The sequence below is a fragment of the Notolepis coatsorum genome, assembly GCF_963971535.1.
Source record: "Notolepis coatsorum genome assembly, chromosome: 6".
In the NCBI taxonomy this organism is placed as follows: Eukaryota; Metazoa; Chordata; class Actinopteri; order Aulopiformes; family Paralepididae; genus Notolepis; species Notolepis coatsorum.
Genome location: NC_140170.1, coordinates 129,757,769 through 129,773,530, shown reverse-complemented (window position 1 = coordinate 129,773,530; position 15,762 = coordinate 129,757,769). Strand labels below are relative to the sequence as shown.

At 44.2% G+C, this 15,762-nt stretch overlaps 1 protein-coding gene across 1 annotated transcript in view; it reads right to left on the bottom strand.

Moving 5' to 3' along the window:
• LOC311230781 (semaphorin-3D-like) overlaps positions 1-15,762 on the bottom strand; it is a 207,608-nt gene that overhangs the window by 51,634 nt on the left and 140,212 nt on the right. Inside the window, 4 exon segments of the mRNA XM_084317140.1 lie at positions 130-195; positions 197-250; positions 577-639; positions 1,314-1,468. Of these exon segments, the coding sequence (XP_084173266.1) occupies positions 130-195; positions 197-250; positions 577-639; positions 1,314-1,468 (338 nt within the window).

Sequence of the window (15,762 nt, the reverse complement as noted above, 5' to 3'; positions counted from 1 at the left end):
AGAGAGAGAGAGAGAGAGAGAGAGAGAGAGAGAGAGAGAGAGAGAGAGACAGACATCGAAAATCTTTATGTTTGTATTTTTTATCTAAAGAGAAAATATCACACACACATAATGTCAGTGTGTTGTTACCTGTGCGTTGTATTCTAGGTGGATGTAGGTACACTGGGGATTATAGGCTCCAGTTCCACAGGCATAAAACATGGGTCTTATTGAAGGGCTGCAGCAGGCGCACGTAGTTGGCACAATCCGTCTGGGGGGAAGATAAATTAAAGAGGGTGCACGGTGCTCTTTCTAATAGTTTCTTACCATACACGTTCATTGTTGTTTGTTTGCTGCCCGTGCTGAATAAAAGTACCTAAAGGACATTTCCATGAGTGCAGGGAAAAAAGATACACACACAATAGATACACAACAGATAGCAGTGCAGCTGGATGGTTTCACAGCAGGGGATAGAGGTGCTGGTTCACCACTGAGGCCAGGCTCCACTGCTCCCTGCTCCCAATTAAATTAATCCTTGTACCTTGTAAAGGTTTAGAAATATAAATAACAGGATAGGGTTGAATCACAAATACTGACCTCCATGTTCTTCCCTGCCAGTCTGCAGCGCTCAATATGTTCCTTACCAGCTGTCCAGTTGATCTGTGTGAGAGAGAGAGAGAGAAGAGGAGAGAGAGAGAGAGAGAGAGAGAGAGAGAGAGGAAGAGAGAGAGAGAGAGAGAGAGAGAGAGAGAGAGAGAGAGAGAGATGAGAGAGAGAGAGAGAGAGAAATAATGTGTGCATGTGGGGGGGGGGGGGTCACATGAAAGGTTTATCATAAGTTCCATGTTGTACTACAGTTAAACTTTCAAGTTGACTAAGAGGCACTTCTCACCTAGTAAATTGCTGTACAACTAACAGGTCAGGAGAGGCGTTAGAGGAAAGGTCATGCCAGGGGTCATACAGTACAACTCAATAGGGGTCTTCCTCTAAAGGTCCTGAATGTTCACAGCACATGTTTAAAGATGTTTAATTAAAACTACTAAGCTATCGCGTTCCCAGGATCTGCTGCGGTGGACATGGCGGCAGTTGGGGTGTATTCCTGACATTGCCTTTTTGTGGATATATCATTTATAATCTTCTATATTTGATTTCTGAACCTCATGTCCAGGGAGCGGGATCATCCTGAGGTCACTGGTCTGGTTGGCAGCTTTAGAATCGGGCGGTTCTCTATATTAGTTTAATGTAAGCCAGTGTTGTTTTAATGTACTAAGTGGTCCCTGGGGCTGGCAGTGCTACACTTGGACAAAAGGATGATCTGAGACGAGCTGTCTTACCGTGTGTATGGGAAGGTCCAACCTGTCCGACATGAGCAGGTAGATGTGGTCTCTTCCCCCAACCAATAGCCAGCCTTGATCCTCATCCAATAGCAGCGCTTGATAGCCCCCACCAACACCGCCCTCCCAAAACACAGCCGAACTGTTCCTCAGCTCTGAGGGAAAGGGAAAGACAGAAAGAGAGAGAGAGAGAGAGAGAGAGAGAGAGAGAGAGAGAGAGAGAGAGAGAGAGAGAGAGAGAGAGAGAGAGAGAGAGAGAGAGAGAGAGAGAGAGAGAGAGGGCATTTAAAATGAATATTGACAGTAGAGGCACACCTTTAGTTTATTGTAGACAGGTGTGTAGGAAGGAAATGCACATAGGCAAGAGAAGATAGCATTTTACGACATTTCAGGAGTTCTCTCTTCTCTTGCCAATACATTTAAAAAAGAACATGAATGTTATGATGAGGCTTGATTCAAAAGGTACACAACCAGGGCTTGACGTTAACTTTTTGGCTCTGGCTAGTGGTTTTCCAAAGTCACTAGCCACTCAGCATTTTCACTAGCCAAAAATCCCCGCACTCACGCCCCCACCCAAAAAGTAATAAATATAGGTAATTTCTTCTTCACTAACCCCTGCTGGGGACAGTATCATTGTAATCATACTGCTACACGCCAACTGTACAACTGTGCTTCTGACTGTTGACTCCATTGTTTACTACTGCCTGCGACCAGTGACTCAGCTGCAAAAGGAGCTCCAGTTGGGGCAACGGCTGACTGGGACAAGATGGAGGGTGTAGATGTGGAAGAGTTGTGTTGAACCTAGCAATTACATTGTTGCTACAAACGCTGTGAACATTATCATTGACACACCTATGCCTTGGCTGTGTTGAACCTAGCAATTATCTTATTGCTCCAAACGCTGTGAACATTATCATTGACACACCTATGCAGGGCTTGACGTTAACTTTTTGGCTCACTAGCCACTGTGGCTAGTGGTTTTCCAAAGTCACTAGCCACTCAGCATTTTCACTAGCCCTGGGCAGGTGGCCAGGTGTCAACGTCAAGCCCTGTACACAACATAGGGCGGCTGGGTGGCGCAGCAGACATTGCGCTAGTCACCAACGCAAGAGACACCGGGTTCGACTCCGGCTGTCGGCGTTGCCTCCGGCTTGGGCCAGTCGTCATACTAATTCAATTGTCAGAATTTGCGGGTGGAAGTCGATGGGTGGTAATCTGGACGTTGTGGCCAGCGACTCCTACAGGTCGGTTGGAGACGCCTGCACAGCAGAGACAGGAAATGGCGGGGGTAGTGTGAGCCTCCCACACGTTACACCTCGCCAATGAGAGTCCACGCTGGCAGGTGAAAAGATGTGACAGGCTGCCTCCTCGTGTACCGGAGGGGACACGTGATGCAAGACTTCTATCCTCCCTACAACCGGCCAGTGGGGGGCATATGCGAGCAACGTTCAAGACAGGGGAGGGGAGAATTGGCACAAAGGAATTGGGATGGGAGAAAAATAGAAAAAGAGGAGAACAAGTGGATAAAAAAAGGTACACAACATAAATAGCACCTCTCCCTCTAACTCTCTCTCTCTCTCTCTCTCCCTCTCTCTCTCCCTGCCTCTCTCTATCGTGCATACACACACACACCTACATACCATGACCACCACTGCTGCCGGTCCATCAGTCAAGCCAGCCAGACCCCTGCCTGCCCCGCTCCCTTGGGAGCCAGAGTTAAAGCAGGCAGAAAATGACCTGAACAAGCACAGCAAATTAACCTTGAAACTCGACCACTTCCCTGCCTGCCTGCCAGCCTCGCAGTCTGTCTTTCTGGCCTGCCCGTACGTACAGTAAACAATGAGTAAAACAACCGAACCCTAACATCGTATAGCGCTGCCTGTAAAGCCTGTGTTCCCTGTCGGCTGTCAGCATGTGGTTCTAAAATTGATATATATATATATAGTTAAAGAAATAAAACCAATGTTTTGACAAGCAAGCTGCCTTCATCAGGGTTAACAGGTCCATCAGGGTCCCAGCCTGCCAACTAGCCTTCTACCGCTGTCTGTGGCTTTAGCCTTTTCACACTGAAAATAGGTAATAACTAAGGCTGTCAAAGTTAACACGGTATTAACGCGTCATCGCCCGATTCTATTAACGCCACTATTTTTTTTAACTCACGATTAACTTTTAAGAATTGTTATTATTATTTAAAAAAAATATATTTAATTTTTTTTTTTTTTTTACTAGACTTCACTCAGGTGTATTATTGATGCGCTCATTGATACTATGTTTGTTTCTGAAGTGTGTGTGTGTGTGAGATATATATAGAGAGAGAGGGGGGTGAGAGAGATGAGGAAGGGGCAAGAGAGAAAGAGAGCTGGGAGAGTGTGTGTGTGAGAGAGAGAGGGGGGGTGTGTGATTACTCAGCCCTTGTGTGAGTGAATGTAACAAGTTCCTAACGTTTTCTTTCCCCTATTATTTCATGCACACTTTATTCATTGTTTTAAATTATTCTTTTCTTTTAAGTTATTTTGTGCATCACTCTGTTTTGAATTTGATACAAATTTGCAATGCATGATGAGGGTCATCCTTTTGTGTTAAATGGCTGCATAAAGCAAGCATTTGTTGACTCTCATGTTGATAAGAGTATTAAAACTTGGAACTTGAAAAATATCCGTTTAAGGTAGATAAATTTTTTTTTAAATGCGATTAATTTGTGATTAATCGCGAGTTAACTATGGACAATCATGCGATTAATCGCAATTAAATATTTTAATCGATTGACAGCATTAGTAATAACCAAAACAAGCAATGAAAATGTACCTTGTGAATGGAAATCCTGCGTGCCAGGGGCTTTAAGGATAAGGCTCAAGCTAACAAACAAACTTTCTTTTCACTTTATTTATATTGGGGTAATCCTTTTTTCATGACTATCCTGTCCTGCATGTGAAGACAATAGCAAACACAAATACTAACATGTCATGTAGGCTTGTTTCTAGTGGACCCCCATATGACAAGACTACTGGTCTGTTTTAATGTCCTGCCAGCACAAGACTCATTGTATTACATTTTGATTTGGTTAAAATAGTAGTTAAAAAGTGTTTACTCAGTTTGGGTCCTGGCTTTAAATACTTCTGCAGTAAATGCTGATCTGATCAAGCAGAGCAAATTAACCCTGCAATAATGAAACCACATTGACACTTAGACATTAGCTAGCAGATACATAATCCATAGTGATTATACGATTATGTGTAGATGGATAACATGTGAAATTATACTGAATAGGAAGCTAAACATCAACCAGTCTGCCAGAGGGGAACCCCAAAATATATACTGAGGCTTGCTACAGTAGGTTTCAGAAGAGCTATAGCCTACTCTGCACAAGTGAGATGTGATAACCATGCAAGATATGTACTAGAGAGGGGTGTAGAGGGACACAACATCACTACCCTTACTACACTGACTGTAAACCTTGCCTGTCATAAGTAAACAAGTCAAATGTATGTCCATCTTTATCACTAGTTGTTCTGGTCATACATAATGAGCCAAACACGCAGAACAAATAACATTTTTACAACCCTTTGTTCTCTCAACCCTCTGGAAAGTACTGTAACACAAAATATGTTGTCCCTAACAGTCAGATGTGTTGAAATGACTTCAGACTCAACTAAATAATAAAAAAAGACTCGACTTTGACTTTAACACCAATGACTTGTGACTTCACTTGGACTTGAGCATTATGACTTATGAAAAGAAAGATAATCTCTCCAAGCCCAAAATGCAAAAAAATTATGCCATAAAAATTGTAAAACGGATACATTTAATTTCCCACTTTGACATAAAAAGTGTATAACAAATGTTCCACTTTGGACCAATCTGTTAGGCGCTAAATCAGGTTGCGTGAACAGAGAAGGAAGTTGTGTCAGTGCAGAATCATCTAAATTGAATATACTACAAACTATTATTCTGTTGGCTTTACAATTTTGAAATGGCATCACATTTGTAAAGAAGACATTAGGACTTGCCTGTCTTGACTTGGGACTTCATTTGGTAATTGCCAGTCTTGAATTGGACTTGACTCGTGGCTTGAGTGTAAAGACTTACTTGGGACTTGCAAAACAATGACTTGGTCACACCTCTGGATATACAGTAGGCTAATTTAAACAGCGGGTCCATCTTGCTGCATGGCGAATAAAATGTCAAGACATGCTTTCTTTGACCCTCCTGGGCCGCGAAGTTATAAAAACACAGATGTAGACTGACGATGGTCAATATGTCATAGTCCAAAACCAGCCAATCAACCCTTAAATCGTGTATGAAAAATATCTTCAACGCATAATTTCCAATATATATTTTCCATTACGTGTTTTTGAATCCGTCTATTTCTATGGCTCAGTCAGCTGCTGATCACTTGCTGCTCATGAAGCTGATTTTCATTTCCAGAAAGACTTTCTATCACATTCTATAATCTCTGTGAATATCAGTGACATTCTAATGGTTTTATATCAAGCCGAGTTGGTTTTATGGTTTTATTTGTGGATTACACACAGTTTATGTACTGTATATAGAGGCGTAATCAAAATGTTGCAATCATTTTATCTGGGGGGTAAAAAGTTTGCTTTCCCATGCACCACTGCTCCCTTGTTGATTACATGCTTATGTATATAACTGATAAAGAGGCAAGCAGTTTATCTGAAAATATAACAGTCTTTCGACGTTTACACAATTATGTGCGCACACACACACACACACACACACACACACGCACACACAATAGTAACTTCACACACACAATAGCTCTACAGAACACACACATACACATGCATGCGCGCACGCACACACGCACGCACGCACGCACGCACACACACACACACACACACACACACACACACACACACACTGAGTCATAACTTCACACACACAATAACTCTCAGGAACAGAACAGACACACACATACACATACACATGCATGCACAGTTTGCACACACACACACACACACACACACACACACACACACACACACACACACACACACACACACACACACACACACACTGAGCTGTGATTTCACACACATAATAAAATTGCTCTCAGGACAGGAACAGAACACACAGACAGACAGACAGACAGACAGACAGACAGACAGACAGACAGACAGAGACAGACAGACAGACAGCATAAGGTTAGGGTTAAGCACCCATCCCCTCTCCCTATGAAATAGCACCTGACAATATGCCAGAGGACTCCTCATGGTCTTCATATGGTTTTCACAGATCATCACTCAGACAGAGTGTCTACAGAGTGACACATGGCTAAGCCAGATTTAAAAGAATGGGAGGTGTTTCAATGGACAGGAGAGTTCTGTACCTTCAGAACTCGTTGGGACCTTAACATAACACCACAAGTATCATAATACATTTCAAATGAAAACAAAGTAATGGGACCAGCGTGATCAGTTGCTATGGGAGATTAACAATGGCTAACCTGTGCTCGTACTGTAGGTGATAAATACATTTGGCTGTTACTAACTGGCCAAACTCGATTATCATCTTTATTTTAGGTTAGGGTGGGACATGTGGTCTCCACTGAGGTTAAGGTAAGGGTTAGGTTAAGGTTCGGGTTAATAAGCTAAGTTTCCACTTTTTAGTTGAAAATGATGACGAGTTCTGGCTTTGCAGCTTGTCAGGTACCTAGCTAGGAAAGCCAACCTCCTTGGCAGAGATAGCCTCAGGCTACTAGCAAATACAATAGCCTAGTACTCTGCCACATTGACTATGGTAGCGTATCGTGGTTCGAGGGCCTGACAGTGAACATAAAAAAGAAGCTTCAGGTTTCCCAAAATAAGCTAGTAAGGGTGGTAATGGGTCTTGGCCCTCGCACCCACATAGGGAGGAGTCACTTCCAGGAGCTAAACTGGCTTCCTGTGGAGGCCAGAGTTACCCAGCTCAGACTGAACATAGTGCACAATATTATAAACCAAAGGTCCCCTAGACACCTCCAGAACTACTTCACCCCGGTCAACGAATCCCACAACCACAGAACTAGAGCAAGCATAGCAAACCTGAAGCCTGCTTCTTTCCGATCCAAACTGGGCCAATGCTCCCTTACTTTCTCTGGAGCCCAGGATTGGAACAAGCTGCCTATCCCCATCAAGCAGAGCTCGAGCCTCCACAGCTTCAAGAGAAGCGTCAGGAAGTGGCTCATGGACAGAATAGAAGAATAGCCCCCTATAGTTTGAATGGGTTTCCAATCAGTTTTTAGTTATTGTGGGGTATACAATTTTAGCGATAGGTTAGTCTTATAATGTTTTAAATGTATGAGTGTTGTGTTATTGTCGTGTTTTTGTTGTGGCCTAACAGCCCTGGGACCATGACGGAAATAAGGGTTTTACTCTTTCTCATGTTATCCTTTGGATCCTTGTTGTGTGTTTTTAATCCATCAATAAAATAAAAAAATAAAGTCAAGGTTGCTGCTGAACCACTAAAATTAACTAAATTGTAGCAAACTAGTTTCATTACTTGTTTGTGGACTAGCTTTCCTCTACTGACAACTGACAGACTGAATGATGGGCCAATCAGGGTAATAGAGTATTTATTATGCAATCGTTTACAGGAAATATACTGGCTTATATCTGTTTGATTATAATGACAACCAGGAAGATAGTTTCTCAAGGGTAGATATGATGTAGTCCAGAATGATATAACTGTCTATCTACTGTAGGTGGGGTGATAAGTGGAACCTACATTATTAACAGAATAGTCGTACTATATTCTCTAACTTCTAGTAAATACAATATTAGTGAAATTAAACTATACTCCATTTTGCTGGTGACTCCCTGGAAACCTCTCAAGGACCTCTGCTCTGCAGTCTGCTCTATTTTAACATCGCCCCTCAAGGACCTCTGCTCTGCTCTATTTTAACATCGCCCCAGGCCCAGAGAGACTTGGGGGAAACAATAACACAAAGCAGCTTCTATTTGATCTCATCCACTTGGCACGGTCTATCTGAATAAGACGAGCAATGGTTTGCAACCAGGTGCTGGACCTGAGTACACTTGAAGATCAAATGAAAAAACATATAGGCACACTAACTTTTCCCATATCACTGCGATGGGGAAATAAAACAGTTATCACAGTAGTCTTCCTTCCCCTTACATCTGGACTGGAGAACACATGGTGAAATATATGATGTGATGAAAGATAACTTTACGTGAGAGCTCCTAAAGTACACTTTCTCTAGGAATTGTTCCTATAGGGTGGGAAAATGGCTATAAAACTGTGGATGAGAGAAAATCAATACGCTGTGACATGCAACTTGTGTTACACCTGTGCAGCGCAAAGCGCCTGTTGCAAAGCGCCCGTTACAAAGCGCCTGTTACAATCACTCCTATGTCTGTCCACAGCGGTCATAACCTTTGCACTTCTGATCCCATTTGGATGAAACATCGCCGGATCTCAGCAGATCTCTCAGTTACATTGATATCGTGCCGTCAGAACAGCTTCATGATTGGACATATTTCATGTTCGTTATATGGCCAAATGTCCTCTGTCATCTTGTTCTTGTTTTTTTCCCCAGTTAAAACAAGATTGTGTTAGATAGGTTAGGCAATGTTGTGTTTAAAGGTGAATGATTTAGTATGTTCACTTTGGACAAACAAGATGGCTGGTCTACAGTAGGCAGGGAGAAGGCACAGTCTCCAGAGAAGAGAATCCAAACCAAGTTTTTATTTACAAGTGAAAGGAATACTTGTGCCGATTGAATAAATCATTCAAGACTGTAGAAGTAGAACTGGATCTGGTGCATTAACAACTGCAACGTTGTGGTTCATGAAGGGAGACGTTCCAGTGGTTCAGTGAGTGGTGAGTGAGAAGTGCGTACAGCTGTCAGACAGCAGTTCCTCAAGTTGAGCTACCGGTAAATTCTTGCTCCATGGCAGGAATGAAATATAGCCCTATGCTAATAACACATAACTGATGTTAACCAGATGGGCAGAATGTTGCCCGCTGGCACAGGTGTAGGCATCTGTGTCCTTGTCGTTTTGTGTTTAAAATCAAGATACAACATACTTTATTATTGCCATGCAACGGTGTTGGTGGTCATTGTTTTGGTACAACATGGTAGCTCAGTTACAATGCAAAAAAGAAAAGAAAAACAAGCATACAGGCACTCATAAACAACAACAACAACAACAACAAATGTCAACAGACATTGTCTTCAGTGGGCAGAAAATATCTCATGGTCCACGGGACCATAATATGCCAAATCATTACTAAGCAACTACACAATGTCAAAAACACATGGGGTTTGATGATGAAAATCACATAGAGGGTTTCTAGCCAGATACTGATGAAATATAAATGCCGGTAGCCTGCATGGGGTCAGGTTTCAACTCATTACACGGTTTATGCTCTAGTGGTCAGTGTCTCAGAGGTCCTTCCTCAAGTCCTTCCAGATAGTTATTTGATTTAGTATTATGTGCAGATGTAATTCACTTAAGTGGCTGAATCCTTTTAATCAGGCCTGGCACTGATCTCCATCACTCCTGATTGGCCAACGTTGATATAGATTACTTTCGATTGGTCAATGGCTTGAGGTCACGACCCTCCCTCAGTTTGATTCAGTTTCAACCTCAACCTTTTTGTTCTGCATGCCTCTGGTTTGTGTGAGTGAGTGGTGAGTGAGTGAGCATGCGTGCATGCGCGCGCGCGCGCGTGTGTGTGTGTGTGTGTGTGAGTGTGTGTGTGTGAGTGTGTGTGAGCATGTGTGTGTGTGTGTGTGTGTGTGTGTGTGTGTGTGTGTGTGTGTGTGTGTGTGTGTGTGTGTGTGTGTGTGTGTGTGTGTGTGAGGTCAGGATTAGTGGAGCTGAGAGGTCAGCAGGTCAACACGCTGTGCATTGGGGCCAGTGAATCATGTTGAGCTGCGTCATGGGGAAGAATGGCAGATTAAGATGCTCATCTGGCCTCAACTACTGGCCACCCAGGAAGCAGCAGTAACTATTTTTCTTTTTCTTAAGTAACCACAACATTACTGCCATGTGAAAGCCTTGTATGTCTAATTATGATTACATACACTATCATTGTAGTGTTATTCAAAATTCCTCTTGGATTGACAGTTTCTGGGGTCCTTTTATATATAGGTAGTTTCCAAGACCCTTAGGGTCCAGACGATCCATTTAAAACCATTAATATATAGTAGCTTAAAAAATAGCACCAATAGCATTAGCAATGGCATCAACTGGTAAATGAGTAATACATAATAAGAATTATTTTCTCAATAACAGAAATGCTTTCATTTGACAGCAGTAATATGCAGGTTGGCTTAGTTTACATGGTTTAAGATATTATGTGAGAAAGAGTTATATTATCATACTGGCCATTGCGTCTCGCTCTTTGCCATTATGAGGTCGCCAGGTCTCATACCAGGCTGGTGGTGGAATTCTTCACCAGTCTGGGTTTTGCTGTGAACTGGAAGAAGAGTACTCCTCTTCCCAGTCAACAGGTGGAGTACTTGGGCTTGGTTCTAAGCTCAAGGCCCATGGGGGCAACCCTCTCAGAGCGACGGTGAGTGGATATTCTCGGCGTGCAGGGGGCTCCGTCCTGGCAGGACGGTTACGGTGCTGTCCGTGATGTGCCTGCTCGGTATGATGGCATCTGCTCACTCTGTGGTCCCTCTTGGCCTCCTTTTCATAAGGAGGATACAGAGGTGGTTTTCCAGTGTGAAAATAGACCTGGTGAGAGGCAAGTGGAAACGACTGAAGGTTCCCATGTCAATACTGGGGGATCTTGACCACTGGGGGAGGACTGGTACCCTCACCAGCAGGATCTCCATGGGCTGCAGGCTGTCACACGTCACGGTCTTCACCGACGCCTCCCTCACAGGATGGGGGGGGGGCGTGTCGGACCAACGCAGTAGGGGGCAGCTGGACGTGCCATGCTACCCGGTCTGCACTGCATATCAATGTGTTGGAGTTGAAGGCGGTCCTTCTGGTCCTCAAGCGGTTCGGCCACCTGGTGGTGGGCGAGCACGTGTTGGTCAGGACGGACAACACGACGACAGCGTCGTATATCAACAGACAGGGTGGAGTATGCTCCGTCTGTCTGCACCGGGCGGCGGTCGAGCTCTGGCTAGGGGCGTCTCTCAATCTGGGCAGCCTGAGGGCGCTCCACATCCCTGGTAAGGAGAATGTGGGCGCGGATGTGATGTAGCGGGGCGGTCCTCATCCCGACGAGTGGGGACTACGTCCAGACATAGTCAGACAGGTCTGGGACCGTTTCGGGGAAGCCACGGTGGATCTGTTTGCAAGAAGACAGTCTCACCAGTGCCCCTTATGGTTCTCTGTCAGTCGGGGGGACAATCCTCCCCTGGGGGTGGATGCCTTCTCGATGTATCCATAACCGCCCGGGATTCTGTACGCGTTCCCCCCCATACACCTGATAGCTCAGCTGTTGGAGAGGATACGTCGGGAGCACAGGACCTTGATCCTGATCGCGCCGGACCGGGGCATGGCTGTATGGTTCCCGGTCCTGATCCAGCTCTTGGTAGCCCCGCCATGGCCTGTTCCTTGGTTACCGTGGGCCCTCTCTCAGGCACACGGATCTCTGTGTCTGTTCCCTGTTCTGGGACAGCCACTGAAGGTTTGGCTGCTGAGGGGGTGAGTCTGGAGGGGATGGGTCTTGACCCTTCTGTGGTCGACACCATCCGAAACGCGCGCTCTCCCTCCACTATCGCGGTTTACGCGGGTAAGTGGCATGCTTTTCAAGAGTGGTGTAAGGTGGGGGGCTGGGATCCGGTGTCCTGCCCCCTGGACGCTGTTCTTTCCTTCCTTCAGTCTATCTTGGGTAGACTGTCGGCCTCGACGGTGAGGGTATACGCCGCAGCTATATCCTCTTGTCATGTGGGTTTTGAGGGCGGTACGTTGTTCAGCCACCCTCTTGTGAAACGTTTCCTGCTTGGCGCTCGGCGTCTCAAGCCGGTGGAATGTTTCTCTGTCTCCGAGTTGGGACCTCCAACTGGTCCTGGACCGGTTGTCGGAGGCCCCGTTTGAGCCTCTTGAGCAGGCGCCATTGGAGCAGCTGTCTTTCAAGACTGCGTTCCTGCTGGCCATCACCTCCGCTAAGCGCTCCTGAACATTGGTAAAACCAAGGAGCTGATCGTGGATTTTAGGAGGAGACAGCAGGAGACACACACACCACTGACAGGGTGAGCAGCTTCAAGTACCTGGGGGTCCACATCTCAGAGGATCTGACATGGACAACACACATAGACTCAGTCGTAAAAAAGGCGAAGCAGCGCCTCTACCACCTGAGACAGTTAAGGAAGTTCAGAGTATCTGGGAAGATACTCCAGTCCTTCTACTCCGGAGCTGTAGAGAGCATCTTGACTGGAAACATCACTGCCTGGTATGGAAACAGCACGGCACAGGACAAGAAGGCCCTACAGAGAGTGGTGCGCTCAGCCGAGCGTACCACGGGTATTGCACTACCACCCCTGCAGGTCCTATACAACAAGAGGTGCAAATCCAGAGGCTGCAGAATAATGAAAGACCCTCACCACCCCAACAACAGACTGTTCATGCTGCTGCGGTCAGGCAAACGCCTGCGAACACCAGCAACTAGGACAGAGAGACTTCGGCTCAGCTTCTTCCCCCAGGCCATCAGAGCCTTGAACACTGAACTCTCCACACATTCTATTGGATTCTTATTATATATTACTATTGTATTATGCACATCGTTGCGGGCAAGACCCCCCGCATTTCATTGTATACTTGTATGCCTTGACAAATAAAACTCTTGACTTGACTTGACTATTGCTATGTCCGCCCATCACAATTACACAAACTGTCTAACGCCTGTCCCGTCTCCCTGTGAGTGGCTGTCTCGTGGTGATGACCGGAGTGGTGGACATCCCGTGATGATGACCGGGAGGTTGCGACCCTCTCTGTGCCGCCCCCATGCCTCAAATGGATCCGCCATCAGCTCTATTTTCAATCTTTCAAAATGTTCAGTTGCTATTGCATGCACTTATCTGTGTTTCACTACATGTATATATGCATACTTACCAACTGTTTCGCCTGTTTTATTGCAACACTACTATCACCGACATCTAAGAAGGGAGATCCCCCCTTGAATGGCCCTTCTAAGGTTTCTCTCCTCCACATTGCCTGTGGTGCATTTTTTCCTATTGCTAGGTTTTAGTGAGTTTTTCCTTACCTTCGCGTGGGGTATGTCTGGGAGTGTTGCATTAATTTTTTTAATTTATTTTAAAATGTTTGGACTTCGGGGGGCTGGGTGGCGCAGCGGACTAAGCGCTCGTCACCAATGCGAGAGAAACTGGTATCGAATCCGACTGTCAGCGTTGCATTCTGGTCGTTGTAAACAGCGACTCCTACAGGTCGGTCAGGGCGCCTGCACAGCGAGGGAGGGAGATGGTGAGGGTAGTGTGACCTCCCACACGTTACACCTCACCAATGAGAGTCCGCGCTGGCAGTTGAAAAGATGCTGCTGGCTGTCTCCTATGTCTCGGAAAGAAGCATCTGATAGACTTCCGAGCATAACGACTAAATTGGGATGGGAGAAAAACATAGAAAAACAGGAGGAGAAAAAGTGGATAAAAAAAAATGTGGACTTCATGGTGTTTTTGTTTTGTTCTTGATTTATTGTGATGTTTCTTCTTGACTTATTTAAAGAAGATGTGTCCGGCCGTTAACGTGTGTTGTCGGGCCGTACAAATACATTTGATTTTGATTAGATTTGATTCTATATACACCTTTTACATGCTTTTTGGCATCAAAACAATCAAGAAGGTATCTGTGTGGAGTTAGGCCCAGTGTTCAGTTCGACAACAGTAGCACAAAGAACTCCTGCACACTGTCTTCTTCACTTGCAATTAAAACATATTCATCAAGACCAATTGATAAAGGTCCTTGAACCAAAATGCAAGTCCCAATAAATATATGTTTTAATTGAAACTTGAAGAAGACAGTGTTCAGGAGTTCTTTGTTCTAATTCAATTGAACAGAAAGGTTCTTCTGTAAAAGAACATCTGGTTATTATTCTTCAGTAATCCATAGGATGATCTCCCCATATTTGGTTATATTTATCTTATCTGGTGTGTAAAGGAGAACAGTGTGTGTGTGTGTGTGTGTGTGTGTGTGTGTGTGTGTGTGTGTGCGTGCGTGCGTGCGTGTGTGTGTGTGTGTGTGTGTGCACGTGCATGCGTGTGTGTGTGTGTCTGTGTGTGTGTTGGGGGGAGGGGGGATTGTGTATCCATGCATGCTGCAACTCAAGAGAGTGTGCTTATTATAATGACAAACATTTTTCAGTGATCTGCGGGCAGAAGAGAAGCATGGAGAGAGTTGGGTGCCTGCCTAACACCTGTTACAGCGTGTGTGTGAGATCACAGAGAGAGAGATATGGCTCTTTTCCACCGCAAGAACTTGCCGTGATGAACTGCGCTGTCAAACCCAGCTCACGGGTTCCAAAATTGTTCCCATGGTAAATAGGGAGGTTCAACATGAGGCTCTCAGAACTACATTTTGAGGCAGTTCAGGTGGTGCTACTAAAATGTGAATTTGAGCTACAGTAGCAGTAGCACAATGCTCTCCATTGTGACTGGTAAATAAGCTGAGGTTGATTTTTATTTATTTATCCCAGCACGAATGTCTCTTGCAGCATGTCAATGCATACAGTATCTTATATTCACAAAAGTGAATATGAAAAATTACGAAGAACAGGATTATAGGTACAACAAGAGCCTCTTCCATTTTTGCTTACACTATCGGTCAGAGTCGTGCCACCTTTAGATGTTTTGTGATGACTCTGCAATAGTTGAATGAATGAATGAATGAATGAATGAATGAATGAATGAATGAATGAATGAATGAAAAGTTTATTTCTTGGACATGTTATTCTTCTTATTTCTTCAAACAACTCACAGTGTCTTGATCCGTCAGACCAAACAATCATAACAACAAATTAAAAAAATCCTTAAAGAAAAAAAAACATTTAAAAAAAAGAACAAAGAAAAAACAGGAATTATAAACAAAAGAGCAATGTGTTTGGTTGGCAGACATGTCCAAAAAAAGGAGTAGAGGGAAGCTTAGCTTATTGATCCCTACCCCCTTACATTTGTATTTGTTCTTCCATTAATATGACTAGAATTTACATAATTTAGTATATTACAATATAGAATATTATTTTTACTTATATTAAAAGTTTACAATAAAAAACATGATTCACTTGACAGCAGTGAATATAGTACATCACTACATACACAATATAACATAATTTTGTTTATCCTCACTACTCATTCAGTTTAATACTATCAATCCTTAGTTCAACCGGTGTATTTACTTGTATATCACGTTTACCAAATATCATGATTTTTTTTTTTTTTTTATATTTAATGATCATTTATTTACATCAAACCACACTTTCAGCTTGGTTAGCTCAGCTGCAACATCCTTTA